The sequence below is a fragment of the Cucumis melo genome, chromosome 11, assembly GCF_025177605.1.
Source record: "Cucumis melo cultivar AY chromosome 11, USDA_Cmelo_AY_1.0, whole genome shotgun sequence".
In the NCBI taxonomy this organism is placed as follows: Eukaryota; Viridiplantae; Streptophyta; class Magnoliopsida; order Cucurbitales; family Cucurbitaceae; genus Cucumis; species Cucumis melo.
In genome coordinates, this window is record NC_066867.1 from 2,846,804 (window position 1) to 2,861,312 (window position 14,509).

General features: G+C 30.8%; 2 protein-coding genes across 2 annotated transcripts; both read right to left on the reverse strand.

The window, feature by feature from the left end:
- Positions 1–327: 327 nt before the first annotated feature.
- On the reverse strand, positions 328–4,797 carry LOC103497305 (probable amidase At4g34880). The gene is made up of 5 exons (XM_008459435.3): positions 3,995–4,797; positions 2,835–3,049; positions 2,530–2,763; positions 2,077–2,275; positions 328–1,456 (listed from the first exon to the last, which is right to left on the reverse strand). The coding sequence occupies exons 1-5, from the start codon at positions 4,538–4,540 to the stop codon at positions 1,067–1,069; spliced, it is 1,584 nt and encodes a 527-aa protein (XP_008457657.2). The 5' UTR covers positions 4,541–4,797; the 3' UTR covers positions 328–1,066.
- A 2,611-nt stretch (positions 4,798–7,408) lies between these two features.
- On the reverse strand, positions 7,409–8,877 carry LOC103497304 (uncharacterized). Its single transcript, XM_008459434.3, has 3 exons — positions 8,656–8,877; positions 8,053–8,512; positions 7,409–7,972 (listed from the first exon to the last, which is right to left on the reverse strand). Exons 1-3 carry the CDS (start codon positions 8,807–8,809, stop codon positions 7,618–7,620), a joined length of 969 nt encoding a protein of 322 aa, XP_008457656.2. The 5' UTR covers positions 8,810–8,877; the 3' UTR covers positions 7,409–7,617.
- Positions 8,878–14,509: the final 5,632 nt, after the last annotated feature.

Sequence of the window (14,509 nt, forward strand, 5' to 3'; positions counted from 1 at the left end):
ATTAAGTTAAACATGCGCCAATTTATGTTTGGCCAAAATTTTACGAAAAATTTGAACTCGACATTAAAAAAATATGAAATTATAAATTCAAAATTATAACAAAAATCTTCAAAAATAGAAATTTTGAAAAAATATTTGTAATATATAACAAAATTTCAGATTCTATTCATAATAATAAACATCACTAATATCCATTCCTAAACACTGATAGAAGTCTATCGGTTTCTATCATCGATAGAATCCAATATTTTAATTTATTTTATTATTTTTAAAAATGCCCCAAATTATAATCTATCAAAATTTCATTTAACAACTTTCTCAGGTTAAATTTTTCAGCAATATTTTTAAGTTGTAATAATATGATTTTTTAACTTTAATAAGTACTAATCAATAAGGATTTATTTTTTGGTGTGACGTTAAGGTTTAATCAAATTTCTTACCCATGAGATTGATTAGTTCACTAAATATCCACTTTTTTTTAAACTATAACAATTAAGCATTATTTAAAACGTATTAAATAAATGTATAAGATATAAAAGATTTATTAGATATTTTTTTAATTTCTAAAACTAAATAAGTAATTTAGCGAACAAAAGAAAGAAAAAAAACCAATTGAAATAGTCCAAAACTATCACATATTGAGAAATTATCTAATTTTGCACAAAGAAAGTTCCAAAATATTTCCTTGTGTTTGGCCAAAGATTTTGGTAGTACTAAGTTATGAACTCCATTTTTTGTTTGGCTCAACAAGTTGCGGATCTCGAAGTTCACAACTCTCTTATACCTCTTTACTCTCCTATTCCTCACCTCCAACCACCCCGAACCTTCATGTATTTTTTGGAGTAATGTTTGAGTGTTAAAGCTACACTGTTTTTGTATGTCTCTCCTGAAAAATATATATGAAAAAAAAAACAATTTTTACTTTTTAAAAAATGTTTTCCATGTAACAACTTGGGTTTGAGTAGTTGATCGTAATGCACAAAGATAAATACACCATGAGATACACTTAGTTATTTTTCTAACTCAAACATATCAAACATATTTCAAAACAAAGTAAGAATGATCCTCAAATATTACTATGTGAAACTTGACAATCTATTGAATTTGGAAATGGAGGCCTTCGCATCATAGTGGCTTGCTCAAAAGCATAAGCAATCTCAATAAGCTTCGCCTCTGTGCCCTTCAAGCCTCCAAAACAGATCCCAAATGGCATACCATCGTCTTCGTTATATCCTGCTGGGACAGTAATTCCAGGGTATCCTCCGATCGCCAGCACGGAAGCGCAGCCAGATCCCGGTGTGACGATTGCATCCAACTCATTTTCTTCCATTAACTTCTCGAATCCATTTCGCGATAGATTCGCCATCGTTTCGATTGCCTTCTTTTCTTTCTCCCCTAACCCATTTGTTTTCTCTGATTGAATGAAGGTTGATTGTCCATATTCTTTGATCTTCTCCTGCATGAGAGAGCAAAAGAGAACTAAATCATTACGTCAAACTGTATTTAGGTTCTTTTACTTTTAGTTTTTGAAATTTGTACTTGTTTTCTTTCGACCCTCCTTTGTTATGGTTTTTGAGTTTATGCACTTCAAAAATCAATCTAAATAAAATTTTCATCATTCCTAATAAAACACTTAAATTCTTAGTTTTTTTTTTTTAATTTAAAAGACTTTTTTCTAACTTTCAAAACTTGATTTTTCCTAAAAAGAAGGTAACAAAATAAAGAAATCGGTTACAAAATTGAAAAAGAAAAAGAGGTGAACAAGACATAAACAATAAAGATTCAGACAATTATGAATTTCACTAAAAAGTGTGTTAGCTACGTCCATAAACAAGCAGAAGGAGACATTAATTTTATAATCAGAGAGAAAGATAAGTAATACAGATTACAGAGTCGCTAGCAATCTGACCGGAACCCAAAAACTTTGTTTTTTTTTTCTTTTGAAACTAAGAAATCTAAAGGGTGTTAGCTACATCTACGGAATCAGTAGAGGGAGAAAGTAACTTTGTTTTTGTTCGGAAAAAAACTACTAAAAAGTAGGAGTGATTGTGAAAAAAGAATTGAGAAAGTTCTCACCAATTGAGTGTGGTTATTGTTGAAGGCAATAACATCTGCAAGTGATCTGACCGGAGAACTTACGAGCTCTTTCAAATAATCATTTAGCAAAAGCTTGAAATCAGCCAACATAACTGTTAGTTCACCACTCCTCTTGGGGCTCAATATTATATCTATATCAGCAATTTCAAGATCATCCACTATAACACCACCTTTTTCCCTACAAAATTTAATAAAATCAAATAATAACACCTCGTTACAACTCTATTTTATTTTGAACTTATACACACTGCATCCACAATATTCATTTATTTGTTTTATTATTAACCTTTAGGAATGGTTTTAAAACCCAACTATAAGTTTTGAAAACTAAAAAAAAAAAAGAGAAACAAAAGTAGTTTTTTGAAATTTGTATTGAATTCAAACAATTTACTCAAAACCATTATGCAAGCATAATTTTCAAAGATAGTTTACCTCAAGGTATGAAGATGATTCTCAAAAACTTGCATCGAAGGGAACTTATCAGCAAATGGGGTTCTAACAACTCCAATTCTTTTCCCTTTTGATCCATTGGGATTTAGAAATTGTTTATATCCACCTAGTGGTATAAACTTGGAGCCTTCACTTGTGGCTTCAGCATCTCTTGGATCATAACCAACAATTGCATCAAGCACGTAAACTGCATCTGACACTGTCCTCGTTATAGGCCTATATATGCAATTCCAGATATTTAGATTTTTTTGTTGTTCGTGAACATTTCTAACTGAGTATGGACTTACCCGACGGTGTCGTGGCTAGACATGATGGGAATGACTCCAGCTCGGGTAGTGAGGCCAACAGTTGGTTTGAATCCTACGACGGAGTTTCGATCGGATGGGCAAAGGATGGAGCCATGAGTTTCTGTACCCAATGAGACGGCTACCATGTTAGCAGCAACAGAAATGGCTGAGCCACTGCTCGACCCGCAGGTCTCACCAGAAGCCAAATAAGGATTCTACATCGTTTCACAAACACCAGCTTGTATTAAATTTTGAGTCGTGATTTAAGTACAACTGCAGTTCAATCCATACATTTTAACTAAACTTTTGAAAACACTCCAAAATATAATAAAATTTTAGATTTTATTGAGATCGGTTATGAACGAACTTTTAATATATTTATTGACACAAGAAATAGTGCAAATTGTTAAAACAACTCTTGAAGTACGATCATTATAGCAATACATATCATTTAAACCGTAAAAATTAAGTCATCAAAACTTATTCATATGTTAAAATTAGACCAACAAAACTTATATAATTGTAGAAATCGTAACAATTGAATATATTTTGAAAGTTCAACTTCATCATCTAGAGTCCAATTTCTACCATTTATACAAGAATAAGAGTGCAGTTAGATATAACCACTATCACTACCTTTTACAAAATTTTCGAAAATATTTATATAATTTATTCCATTTATTATTAAAAGAGACATTTTTTAAATATAAAAAAATAAAAATTATTTACAAAATATAGCAAAATCAATTGAATCATCTAATTTTTCTTTTCCTATAATTTATCAATAATTTCAATTTTATTGCTATCCTAAAGCATTCCTCTAGTTAAAATCGAAAAAAAAAAAAAAAACTAATTTAGAAAACTTAACCAACCAAAGATTCTTTTTAAAAATCTTTAATCTTTGAAATTGAGAATTACAAATACTATTCTAATTAAAAGTACAATTTATTCATGTAGGTGACTAAAATTACACGTAACTAATTAAAAAAAATTTCTTTTTTACTATAGGTAGGTGGAGAACTAAACCCTTTAACTTGAAACTATGGTAGTTATATTAATTTTAAAATTCATTAAAAATATATATTTCAAAAGAGAATAAAACTCAAATTAGTTAGTGATGTAATTAGAAATATATATATATTATGTTTGAAAGAACTTACCACTGCTTGACCGGCACGTGCGCACCATCCATTGGGCACGTGACCCAAGGACCGAAACGAGTACCACTCGCTCAGACTCGCTTTCCCCAAAATCACCGCCCCAGCTTTCCTCAGCTTCTCAACCACGCCGGCGTCCCGAGCCACCACCGATCCCACCAATGCGTACGATCCAGCCGTCGTGTTCATCCTATCTTTCGTCGCTATAGTGTCCTTCACCAGCACCGGCACGCCGTCCAGTCCTCCGAGCGACAACCGTTTCACATTCCCGTCTCTCCGCCGCCGGTCCGCCTTGTCCGCCTCATCCCTCGCCTCCGGATTCACCTCCACCACGCTTCTAAGCACCGGATTTAGGGCTTCGATTTGTTTTAAATAGAAATCGACTAACATTCTGGATGTGAGCCTTTCATCGGCAAAAGCTCTCTGGATCTCCTCGATTGTTGCTTCTTCAATCGTGAAATCATGTCCATTGATTTGACTGATTGCGCTGATGCCGACGGCGATCAACAGCGAGATTACCGCTGGTAGAGATAGTTGAAATTCCTTCATTGGGAGATTTCTCTGGGCAGGGTGATGGAGAGTGTGTTGGCCCTGTTTTCTCAAGGGGGTTTCAATGGCGTCGTTGGATTTCTTTTTGTTTCGATTAAAAAATTTGGAACTACTTCGTATTCGTACTGATCTATTTCCGTTATAATTTTATTAAATTTTGCTTGCAGATTAAAACAAACTTTTAAATTAAATTAAGAAGAAGAAGAAGAAGAAGAAGAAGAAGAAGAAGAGGAAGAAATTTAGTTTAATGTATTGATTGTGGTGGAAGCAAGGTTGGTGATACAATGGAACTTGTTTATATAACCTTGGATAAATTATAGAAATTATTGTTAACCTTTGTTTTAGGTTCAAATCCTCACTCCTATTTATACTAAAAAAAAAAAAAGTAGGAAAATATCATATAAAATTTATTAGGTTAGATTATATATTATGAAAAATTCTTGATATATATATCATTTGCGTTGTAAAGTAGACTACGATTATAATTTAAAATAGACTAAAATATTATGAGAAATTTTAAATGTTTTAATAATAACTAACTCATCTAGTATTAGCATTATCAACTTTAAACCCAAAATTAATTTAATGTGGTCCAACTTCCTTTATTTAATCATTTTATTTTATTTTGGATTTAAATATTAAAACCTGGATTGTGTTGTTAGGATTAATCTGGTTGTTGTCATTTGCTCCTGGTTTTGGGATTCGATGGGGGTTTCTTGTGTGGTTTTCTTTCTTGTTCTCAAGGGTGTGTTGGGTGTGAGAAATATTGTTTTTTTAGGAAAAAAGAGTTAGAGACAAGTTGTGAAGCTTGTGTACTCCTGTGGTGAGTCAAATTTGACGATGAAGGTTTTTCGATAAATGATTAGAAGTGAGATTTGAGATTATCAGAGATCAAGTGCAACTTGATTGGTTGATTAAGTGATAGAATAAGGGGGAGTGTTTCCTTTATTGTATCTATGACAAATACTAGTGAATGTTTTTGTTGTTTCATTTATCACTAAGTACAGAATGTAGAAAATATGTTGATATGTCTGTACTGATAGTCATGATTATGTAATCACCAAGAAATATATGATTAATGACCCCAAGATACTATGTCATCGAACTGAGTTCTATTTGTTATTTTTGCTTATTGCTTTCTCAGTTGTTCCCTCGTTTATTAACTTAAGTGTGTACTAGAAGCATCATTTGTATATGTGTGTGTATGTATATATAATATTAACTACTTAATTTAGTGGTAAGTGCATGACCTTCTCATAATAAAATTATAGTTTTAGTCCTCCTCTATCCCTACGATTGTTGTACTAAGGAAAAAACATCGTACCCGTTCTTTAAACTATACTTTATTATCTATCATTCTTCTTTTATTTTCTTTTTCCTTTCTATATCTTCTTGAAGACCCTCTTACTACATCATTCAACTAATGTATATAAGTTTGTAAGAAGATGAGTAATAAACCCATTAGAAAATCCTAAAACATGAAGTTATCTTGATATAAACTACTATATTAGACTATAGTACAAAACACCATGAACTAAAAAATTTAATTTAATTTTGTATTTAAAAAGCTTTCGCTGATAAATTTTTTTGTTCTCTTTTTAATTGCATTTTTGTATACATTATGTTGTTTTTGTAATGTCTTTTTAGCATACAATCAGTTGGACGGAGTTGGTCATTAGTAAAGAGGCAAGAGTAATATGACATTGGACATTGAATTCAAGTGGTTGCTTAAGACGATTATAAAAGATAGTTTTTAATAGAGGTAGGTCCCAAAAGCTAGCTGTTGTTAGAGATTGTTGTATGAGTTTGGTCGAGAGAGGTGGTTGTCAAAACCTGTCCAAAAAGTGCATGATTGTTGTCAAAGATGGTTCCTAGAGTTTATCTTTAGAGTTGGGCACTAGAGGTGGTCGCCAGAGAACGACAACAAAGTCAGTCATAAGCAATGGTCAACAGATGAGGTCATAGAAAATATTGGAGGAGGGAGAGAGAAAGAGGTAAATACGAAAGTTTCTAGATTAATATTCAAACTTCAATGGTAAATCAGTTATTTAAAATAGATTTCTCAAGTTGGTTTGGAAAAAGTAAATTAAAAATTCAACTAACTCAAGTTAATGTCCCAAACACCTCTTTAATACCACCTTATTTTCACACTTTACTAAATATCTTTTAAATGCAAAGATTGCTCTAAATTATATAGAAAAATGCATGAATCAAATGAATAAACTTACAAGAGAAAAAAAATATATTAATAAACTAATTTATGATCATTATAATATAAAAGTTTATTAATTATGAAAAAACATATTGATTTATGAAACAATGACTCGTGGAACTAAAAAAATGCCTCTCGAAGAGTCACATCCAACAATAATTTTATTAAATTTGAGTACATTTTCATACTTTTGTCTTCGTCTATTATTTTTCTACTTTATTTAAAAGGAATTATGTGATAAATATATTAGGTGATTATGAACTTGACTTATGCCAAGTCACAATAGCTACAAATAATGTTAAAAGCACACACATACCTTGATCAAATAAGAGTATTTGGAAGAACCACTTTTTAAGGGTAACTTTTCAATACCCATATGAAATGCCCAACTCAAATCAACTAAGAGAAATGTTATTACCATCAAATTTTACTAAAGGAAATGAGAATCAAGATCTTTACATAATTATTAAATAGTAGAGATGAAATATAGTATATTTTTTTAGAAAAAAAATACATTTTTATTTGAAAAATATGCGTATAAATTCATTTAAGAATATGTGTAGTGAGATCATGGAAATAATTTTCTTAATTAGTTTTAGAAAGAAAATATCATTTTAACGATAGATTACTTAAAAGAAAATATCATTCAGCTTAGATAATCATAACCAAAAACATATATTATTAACACTAAAGAATCGGATGCTCTTATTCATAAAAATTTGGAGATCAAAAGTACACATACTAAAATCTAATTACCAAACAAACTTATTTTTCAAAACTGGAAACTAAAAATACTAACTACCAAACAAACTTATTTTCCAAAACTTAGAAACTAAAAGGTAAAATTTGTACGATGATCATGACGTCACTTGCAAGGATCGAATTTACAGGTGACGTGGCCGTTGCCGGAGTTGGCGTGTTTGAAGCGAAGGGCAGCGTGGAGGACGGAGCGTTCAGAGCCGTCCATTAAGGCCAAATTGAAGTGTTGGACAACAGAAAGTGAATGGTAGGGGAAATGAAGGGAACTATAGGAATTGAGAAACGCGGTTATGGCTTCCCTTAAAAGGGTCTTATAAGGGTCCCCTCGTCCTTGTAGCCCCTTCCATAGGGTCATGTCTGTTCCGTATCGCTCCGCTGCTATTGCCCCAAAAATAACCGCTACCTTTGTGTCTGGGTTCACTGCCCTCCAATAGCATTTGTAATCTGGGTTTGTCCAATTCCTGAAAAACAAATTTGATCAAAGTTACTTTTGGGAAAAGAAATATACAAAAGAATCACAATGTAATTAAACTTCACTCACTCATGTTGGCAAGCAGAAGCTTCCAAGAACGGCGTATGCGGCATCTGACGCATCGGCGGAAATGGTGGAAGTGGCGGAAGTGGCGGCAGTTTTGGAAGTGGCGGCAGTTTCGGAAGTGACGGAAGAGAAGGTGGAGATGGTGGTTTTGGCCCAGGAACCGGAGCCGAACGAGACGAACAAAACGACATTGGTTGATCAGGTTGAGATACCAAAGGATCAACCCCATACATTTCCAGGTCAAGCAACCTAAACAGCAACTTAAGACTCCTTGGCGGTCCACCACCTGCGCTACAGTTTGTCATCGCTCCCTGTGCGGGTCCAGTAACCGTCGCAGTGCAACCGCTAAGGTCAGGCGTTCCTTCGAAACTCATCGTATAGCCTCCAAAAAAATTTGTGGGTTCCTCTCTCAAATCAGTAACTCCTCCTTTTCCATCCCCACAAGCTATCTTAACTTTAACTCCTGCAAAGATCGAAAATGTTACTTAGTACAACATCTTCAAACACTAAACTATAACTTAATTTTTTGGGATGATCCAAAACATTTGAATTCCTTTCTAAATTTCAAAACATCATTTGAAGCATTAGTGAACAAATTAATCATACCATTGATGGGATAATCGAAATCGAATATAGATACTTGGCCATCTTTACATTTATCACAAAAGACAAAGCCAGAGACGACAGTGTATCCATACGCGGTGGCCAAAAAAAGAGATAAGGCAAGAAAACAAAGCTTGAACTTGAAGAGAGGATCCATGGGAATGGGGATGATGATGTAGTTGAAAGAATTTAAAGATGGGGAAAATGAAAAGGAGAATTTAAGAGATAGTTGAAAAATGTAGATGAAATTGTTATATTTATAACAAAAGAGTCAGAGGAAATTTAATGAAGCCAATGAAAAAAATAAAGAAAGAACCTTTCAAATTCAACCTTCAACTGTCCAAATTAATGGGAGGGTTGGTTAATATTTGATTATTTTGTTTCTACGATATATTTTTTTAATTAGATTTACATGTCCCCTTAAAAAGGACATATTAATTAATTAAATTTTTGATATTAACACGAGGTTTTGGAGTTTTGGAGTTGATTTGATAGGTTAGTAAATGCTAAGAAAGAAAGAGAACCAAAAGATTTGGAGATTCATATCCATTCAAGTTGAAAAAACGAAAATTAGTTTAGATTTTGTAGGTTGTTTTAAATTGTATATTTGTTTTTGAAAAAAGTAAAAGAAAGTTGGTTTAGATTTTTTAGGTTGTTTTAAATTTTATATTAGTTTTTGAAAAAAAGAAAAAGAAAGTTGGTTTAGATTTTGTAGGTTGTTTCCAAATTAATAAACCAAATGTTGTTATCGATATCGATAAGTTTGACTTTTAAATATTGAAAATGTTAATTATATTTTTATTTTTGAGTTTTAAAATTTTGTTTCAAATTAATTAACGAAAAGTGAACATTAAATTAAATAAAGTAAAATTGTAAATTTTAAAATTTAGATCAATAAAAATTAAACTTAAAATTCATGAACAAAATATATCATTTTGAAACTTAAACTGTTTTTTCTTTTTTTATTTTTTTAAATTCTTCGTTTTGAATTAATTTGTCCATTTTTATGATCAAATTTAAACATCCTACCAGTTGTTGCAATTTTTTGGATGCCTCTAAGCTGGTCTGGACTCAACGACATATAAAAAAAGTCCAAAATGGTTACCGCATACACTTTTTAATTGACTTAATTTTGAAATTAAATTAACAAATCAAAATACTTTTTTGTTTAAATAAAATTTGAACTTATATATATTTTATGATTTCAAACTTTTAATTATTAATTAAATATTATAATATGTTATAAATTTGTAATTAAAAATGAAAGAAATACTTTTTTTTAGTCTCAAGTTTCTGAATATGTATTTAGTCGAGAGTCCCTAAAATTTTTAAAATAAATTAAAGAGATCGTAAAAGTATTTATTTTTTATTTAAAATGACAACGTAATTATTTAAAATAAAAATATATAAGGTTATTCAAGGGATTTTCTAAATTTATTAAATCAAACAATTTTGAAAAACTAAAAAAAATGTAATATTATGTTAAAAATAATTAATGATGGCAGGTGAACAAAACCTACCACATGAACACCAATATAAAAACTGTGATATATGGTTTAAAATTTATTTGAGTATTTTTAAAGAAACAAAATTGTTTAAAAATATATTGACTTATTATGAAATTGAATAATTTAAAAATAATGTTACAATAAAACACTGAGGTCTAAAAAGATCATGTTTTTATGTCATATATCAAACTAATGGTACTCCTTTTAAGAGTTGGCTCTTACAAGTTAAAACCTATATATATATATATATATATAGTTTTACATTATTGAGTACAAAAAAGGAAAATTTATATCTCTCCTATTTTCCAGAAATATTATCAACTTAGATGTAATTTAATGTATAAAGAGTATACCTTCTTTTTTCTTTTTTCTTTTTTTTTTTTTTTGTTTCAAAGTCATTGAATTGCAATTTTTAGTAAAAGATTTTACCATCTTTATAAGATATATGAATTACTTCTTTCATTGTCAATTGATTTTAAAATAAAACCTCATATGATATATGAGTCCATAAAGTCTAAATAGATATTCGGTCAAATAAAAATGAAATTAAGATCATATTGGTGAACCTAAAGAGACACTCTTTTTTAAATGGCATTTTGAGATGTTAAGAATGTCATAGTAAAAAGGTCAATAGGACATACTCTTTATAAGATACTATGTATCACATAAGGTCAAGACATAAAAGAGAAAAAAAAGAAAAGAAAAGACAAAACTCAATAAAAGCAGTCTTGTGATATGTTTGTATCCCAATGTGCAATCTTGTGGGAGCATGCAACCCCGGCCCAAAATAGCATATTCCTCCTATCGATTTCAACTGCACTCGAGCACAAAACACAAACCCTAGAAATTGCAGAAACCCTTTGCACTAATACTATCACATGTTTGCAAAAGATCACAGATAGCAAACCAAGGAATAAAAAGAATGGAAATATTTTCCAAAACAGATTATGTTAGAGCATGTCACCAACAAGTGTCTATGCTCTAAGGAATTTGAAACACTAGCAATCGAAAAGAAAAATACCCAAATGATAAGGGATACAAAAAAAAAAAAAAAAAAAAAAAAGATCTCTTGATGCTTACAATCGTCGGAAAATGACTAAAAATGCATAGAAAGATCCCTCTCCCGATGCCATCGATACCGTTGGGAGTCTAATCGGGAAATCCTCATTGGGAGAGGAATTCCCAATGCTATGTGATATCCCTTGAACTCCCAATGAAGTATCAACTGACGTCGGGAGTTATTTTGAACTCTCAAGAGAGGTGTTTAACCGTCGGAAGATTCTTTTTTTTTTTTTTCTTTTTAATATTCATTATTTAAGTTGATCATTTTTAACTTTTTGATCTTCATAATCGAAAATTTATAGATCCCAAATTCCAAATTAATAATGATGAAGTAAAAGGAAAAGTTTTCACATACACTAAAAAAAGCTAACCAATAGCGGTGTTTTATTCACATTAAGATTGTCGTTACATATAAGAGAGATAAATGTAGTAATAATAATAATGTTTACATATACGTAGAATACAAGATAAGTGTTTAATTTACACGTAGTTTGTGTGGCACCGAAAAGGCACTTCCAAGGCATCAAATTTACCTAAAACATAATTAAGTTGTGACATTATAGTTACAATGCAAGCATGTATCACAACACATATTAAAAATATATAAAATAAAACTCCAAACTAAAAGTTAGACAAAACTACCAAAGGAAACTTAGATTGTTCCAAAGGTTAGGATCTTTGGTAGAACGAGGTCAAAACTAGTCTATAACACTCAAATTTAATCCAAAAATAATTTAGAGAAAAATTATCGTTTAAATCTTAATTAAAAGAATATTCAAGATGTCATCTCCGTCACATAATTAACGCAAAGATCACAACTACATAAAAAAAATGCAATCCAAAATACATTTAATTGAAGCTATAGCTACAAAATTTAATAATTACATTGTGAATCTACCACATTTCTTCCTCTAACTCATAATTACTTATCCACTAAAAACGAAAGAGAGCTTAATCGTCTAAAAGCGCAAGAGAGAGGAAAAGAATAGACTAAGTGCTTCAAGTTCAACTATACTTTTGATTATAAAAAAGTTTACCAATCGAAGATAGAAAAAAGGAAAGATTTCAAGAATTGTAAAAAGATTGGCATGATCAAGAGATAAGAAAAAACTTCTACAGCCGATCGAGGCTGAGTTCATTTTTACCCACTATTACAAAAAAAATCCCTTCAACGATGGTGCTATTTGACAAACACAATACAAATGAAAAATATAAATTGGTAATATTCAGTATTAATTATTAGTCATTCTATAACTATTACACCATCAAGTTAAATAATGATATGATTGAACAACCCCTATTCATTTCCATCACATCAAATTAAAAACTAGAGTAAAATAAAAGAAATTACCATTGTGAAGAAGATAAAATGAACCTTTAATACACCTGGCAAGAAAAAAACAAAGATACATTACAAGAGAGGAAGAGAAAAACAAACATTTCAAGGTAATTGGGCTACAAAAACACAGAAAACATGCTAGGATCATCATATATAACTTTCTAAGAGCTTGTGGAGAGCCTATGTGGGAGCATTGCCACGAAGAAGCACACCATCAAATGTCGAATGCAATGCCAAACGTAGGTCTGCAATGCCAAACATGAGATGTAAGAACTTGATGAAACTCACTTGACCTAATGGTTTCTCGACAAAAACTATCGAATTTGCTTCATTTGTCGCCTCTTTCTCTTCATTAATGTACAAATGAAACATATAAAGAAAAGAAAAAACGCAAAAAACTACGATACCATGAAGGAAGAGGTCGTGACGGAGATGGAGACGAAGGGAGTGGCAGAGATGGAGCAGTTGAGGGTTGATGTGCAAGCGAAAGGCAGTGGTGTTGTGAGGGAGATGGAGAGTGAAATATTAGGGTTAAAGCTGTGAAAAGAAATGTGACTTGAACTCTCGATGTTGAGAGTTCGGTGAGAATTCTCGATGCCCCACATCGGGAGTTCTCCTACAATTTTTTTCCAACTAAATCTCGACACTATTGTACGACGTCGAAGATTATGTTTTGCTCTTGACACTTGCTATAATCTACCGGTCGTAGATATCATTTCTCTCGATGCACTATCTCCCAACGGTTGTTTTGTGACTCTAAAAATTGCTTTTTTTTGAGTGATAATAAAAAATGAGTAGTGATTAAATTTTGTTTACAAGTTTTCTACCACTTTTACACGTTATGAAAAAAAAAGAAGTCGAAGAAGAAGAAGAAAGAAATAACTCCTCCTCATGTAAGAATTAAACAATCATAACTACAAATCTTGATAATTTACCCTTCTCAAAAGAGAAAAAGAAAGAAAGAAAGAAAGAAAAGAAAAACTTGATAATTTATTTATATATAAAAAGGAATGGATCCAACTTTTCTTTCTCAAGAAATAAAATAAAATCTAGAAGAAAATAAAAGTAGAATCTTGTAGGGGTTGGCAAATGCAGCTGTTCTTACCATCTCAGGAGGATATCGTGCCAATCACCAATTGATTAACAATTCAACAACCCATAATAAATGAATTCCTTTTTGGTTTCCCCTTTTTTTTTTCTTTTTCATATAATAATAATAATAATTTTTGAAAAAATATCACACTTTTGATTCTTTAGATTTACTTCAGCTTGCAATTTGGTGATGAATTTTTTTGAAATAACTGTGGTGTGATTTGTAGTTGAACTTTATCGTCTAACTTGATATAGACTACTAAAAGTAAATAGTCAGTGGTACAATTTTTTGTTCAATGAAAAGATGATTGAAAATGTGACTAAATTAGTATCGCGTTGATTAGGCGAAAGGATGTTAATATGTATATAAATAATAACAATTCATTGTTTTTGTATGAGTTGTTTTGAGATGAAGCTAGAAAGCATAAATTCATGAGACTTTATGCCTAAAACATACATATCAATATCATATCATTATGGAGGTACTTGGAGATATCATTGTCTCTAAGAAGAAGATTAATTCATTAAACATTTTTTCCTTTTATTTTCTTTTCTTTCGTTCCTTTATTTCTTTACTTTTTGATACAACTAGTCATAGATTTTTTTGACACATTAGTATATATAAAGTAATTGTATTATATTCTTTTCCTTTTGATTAACTAATAAGTAATTAAATTGAGTGAATATTATTTCAGATTTCGATAGGTTAGAGATTTGATTCTCTAATCCTACGTATTAATCATAAAAGAAAGGAAGAAAGTTAGATTTTTCTAGCCTCTTCTATTTAAATCTAATGGACACTTATCTTCTTTTTCCTAAGGTGAAATTTGTTATATATATATAATTCATTAATCAC

What these genes read in the sequence shown, in the direction of transcription:
- LOC103497305 (XM_008459435.3), bottom strand. Translation starts at nt 4,540, where the DNA reads ATGAAGGAATTTCAACTATCTCTACCAGCGGTAATCTCGCTGTTGATC. An exon ending in TCTAGCCACGACACCGTCGG is followed by an intron (nt 2,764 to 2,834) that starts GTAAGTCCATAC and finishes TTGCATATATAG; the next exon opens with GCCTATAACGAGGACAGTGT. An exon ending in AATCATCTTCATACCTTGAG is followed by an intron (nt 2,276 to 2,529) that starts GTAAACTATCTT and finishes TAAATTTTGTAG; the next exon opens with GGAAAAAGGTGGTGTTATAG.
- LOC103497304 (XM_008459434.3), bottom strand. Translation starts at nt 8,809, where the DNA reads ATGGATCCTCTCTTCAAGTTCAAGCTTTGTTTTCTTGCCTTATCTCTT. An exon ending in TTTCGATTATCCCATCAATG is followed by an intron (nt 8,513 to 8,655) that starts GTATGATTAATT and finishes CGATCTTTGCAG; the next exon opens with GAGTTAAAGTTAAGATAGCT. An exon ending in GCTTCTGCTTGCCAACATGA is followed by an intron (nt 7,973 to 8,052) that starts GTGAGTGAAGTT and finishes TTTGTTTTTCAG; the next exon opens with GAATTGGACAAACCCAGATT.